The sequence below is a fragment of the Aythya fuligula genome, chromosome W (genome assembly GCF_009819795.1).
Source record: "Aythya fuligula isolate bAytFul2 chromosome W, bAytFul2.pri, whole genome shotgun sequence".
NCBI classification, from domain to species: Eukaryota; Metazoa; Chordata; class Aves; order Anseriformes; family Anatidae; genus Aythya; species Aythya fuligula.
In genome coordinates this window covers 13,266,303-13,268,593 of record NC_045594.1, presented here as the reverse complement: position 1 = coordinate 13,268,593, position 2,291 = coordinate 13,266,303, and the positions used below count along the sequence as shown (strand labels likewise).

The 2,291-nt window shown below is 45.3% G+C and overlaps 1 protein-coding gene across 1 annotated transcript; it reads left to right on the top strand.

Moving 5' to 3' along the window:
- The first annotated feature begins 424 nt into the window (after nucleotides 1–424).
- LOC116501338 (olfactory receptor 14A16-like) lies at nucleotides 425–2,029 on the top strand. Its single transcript, XM_032206853.1, has 2 exons — nucleotides 425–1,318; nucleotides 1,847–2,029. The coding sequence occupies exons 1-2, from the start codon at nucleotides 425–427 to the stop codon at nucleotides 2,027–2,029; spliced, it is 1,077 nt and encodes a 358-aa protein (XP_032062744.1).
- The last annotated feature ends 262 nt before the right edge of the window (nucleotides 2,030–2,291 follow it).

The window sequence follows — 2,291 nt, the reverse complement described above, 5'->3', positions numbered from 1 at the left end:
AGAAAAGCTCAGCTGGTGTGGTAGGGTAGCAACAACAAAAATCTGACCCTATGAATTAAAAATTAAAAAAATCCATATATATATATCTGCTCTGAAGTTGGGTGACCTGGGAGCAACACTGGGGCAAGGTTCTTTGATACCAGCAGTGAAGTGAGTCTGAGTTTACCCCATGTTCAACCTTATCTCTGGCTGTAGGGCAAACTTGACTCTTCCATTGTCGACAGAGGAGTCCCCTTCTCCGAGGGATAACCTCAGGCATCATCAGGAAGAACTCAAGAAAGGGAACCACCAAATACCTTTCTGGAAGTGGGCAACTTTTCTGGTGATATTAGATGAGAAATGGGATGAGTTTTTCTGATAAGTCTGTTGTACGTTATTACTGTTCTTCCTCTTCTATGTGCAGGACCACATCCCAAAAACGCAAATGTCAAACAGAAGCAACATCACTGAGTTCCTCCTGCTGGCATTCTCAGACACGCGCGAGCTGCAGCTCCTGTATTTCGCGCTCTTCCTGGGCATCTACCTGGCTGCCCTCCTGGGCAACGGCCTCATCCTCAGCGCCGTAGCCTGCCACCACCGCCTCCACACCCCCATGTACTTCTTCCTCCTCAACCTCGCCCTCCTCGACCTGGGCTGCATCTCCACCACTCTGCCCAAAGCCATGGCCAATGCCCTCTGGAACACCAGGGCCATCTCCTATCAAGGATGTGCTGCTCAGGTCTTTTTCTTTCTCTTCTTCATATCAGCAGAGTATTATAACCTTACTATCATGGCCTATGACCGCTACGTTGCCATCTGCAAGCCCCTGCACTACGGGAGCCTCGTGGGCAGCAGAGCTTGTGCCCAGATGGCAGCAGCTGCCTGGGGCAGTGGCTTTCTCAATGCTGTCCTGCACACGGCCAACACATTTTCCCTGCCCCTCTGCCAAGGCAATGCTGTGGACCAGTTCTTCTGTGAAATCCCCCACATCCTCAAACTCTCCTGCTCAGATTCCTATCTCAGAGAATTTGGGGCATTTCAGTTTAGTATCTTTTTAGCATTTAGTTGTTTTGTTTTCATTGTGTTGTCCTATGTGCAGATCTTCAGGGCAGTGCTGTGGATGCCCTCTTCTCAGGGCCGGCACAAAGCCTTTTCCACGTGCCTCCCTCACCTGGCTGTGGTCTCCCTCTTCATTAGCACAGGCATATTTTCCTACCTGAAGCCCCCCTCCATTTCCTCTCCATCCCTGGACCTGGTGGTGTCATTTTTATACTCAGTGGTGCCTCCAGCAGTGAACCCCCTCATCTACAGCATGAGGAACCAGGAGCTCAAGAATGCAGTGAGGAATCTGTTTCCATACATTCTTCTTAAGCATCCATTATGTGTTCAGAAAATTTATTTTTAATAATATGCAAATATTTTGAGTCACATTATATCATATCATTTTTATCGTTACTAGTGTTATCATAACATTGTCATTAATAAGAATCCCAAGAGAAATAAAAGTGTGTTTGGCAGAATGACATAACATTTTTTAAATTATTTTTCTCTGTAAAAATTTGAACAATATTTCATTTTGTTTTTAATAATCTCATTCTACCTTTCAGAATGTTACATCTTTTGTAAGGTTTGACCACATCATCTATTGTACATATAGAACTGGGCTTCCTTGATAGATAAAACAATAAAAAACTCAGCAGAAATTCATTGGTCTCAGTATCCTTCTCTTCCCATCTTCTGTCGAGCTGGGGGAGCAGACCCAGCATCCAGGAGGGGCTCAGGGCCAAGAGCCCAGCTGCCACGGGTAGGAGCAGTGTATTTGGATTAGAACTAGTGCATCTAGGTGACAGTCCTCTTGTCTCTATAGCAGGGCTGGCACAAAGCCTTTTCCACGTTCCTCCCTCACCTGGCCATGGTGTCCGTCTCCCTCAGGCCTGTCATGGTTGCCTGCCTGAAGCTCCCTCCAACTTCTCCCCATCCCTTGACCTGGTGGAGGCAGTTCTGTACTCAGTGGTACTTCCAGCAGAGCACGTCCTCATCTGTACCATAATGATCCAAGAGGTCAAGCATGCTTTGTGGAAATTAATGACTAGATGTGTCTTCGATGCAAGAAATTTCGGATCTGCTTCTGCATCTGATTTGTAATGTCAATAATTGGACGAATATCCACTTTACATGCTTTTTTTTTTTTTTTTTTTTTTTTTTTTTGTGGTTGTGCTTGTACATATTCTTATTACATCAATTCAGCTAATGAACACCCATTAAAATGATATGGGTGTACCTGTTAAATATAGCTCATAGACTGTGCATGT

Excerpts from the sequence above, each read along its gene's own strand:
- LOC116501338 (XM_032206853.1), top strand. The coding sequence starts at position 425 with ATGTCAAACAGAAGCAACATCACTGAGTTCCTCCTGCTGGCATTCTCA. Across the intron at positions 1,319-1,846 it reads ACCAGGAGCTCAAGAATGCA|CAGGGCTGGCACAAAGCCTT; the intron begins GTGAGGAATCTG and ends TTGTCTCTATAG.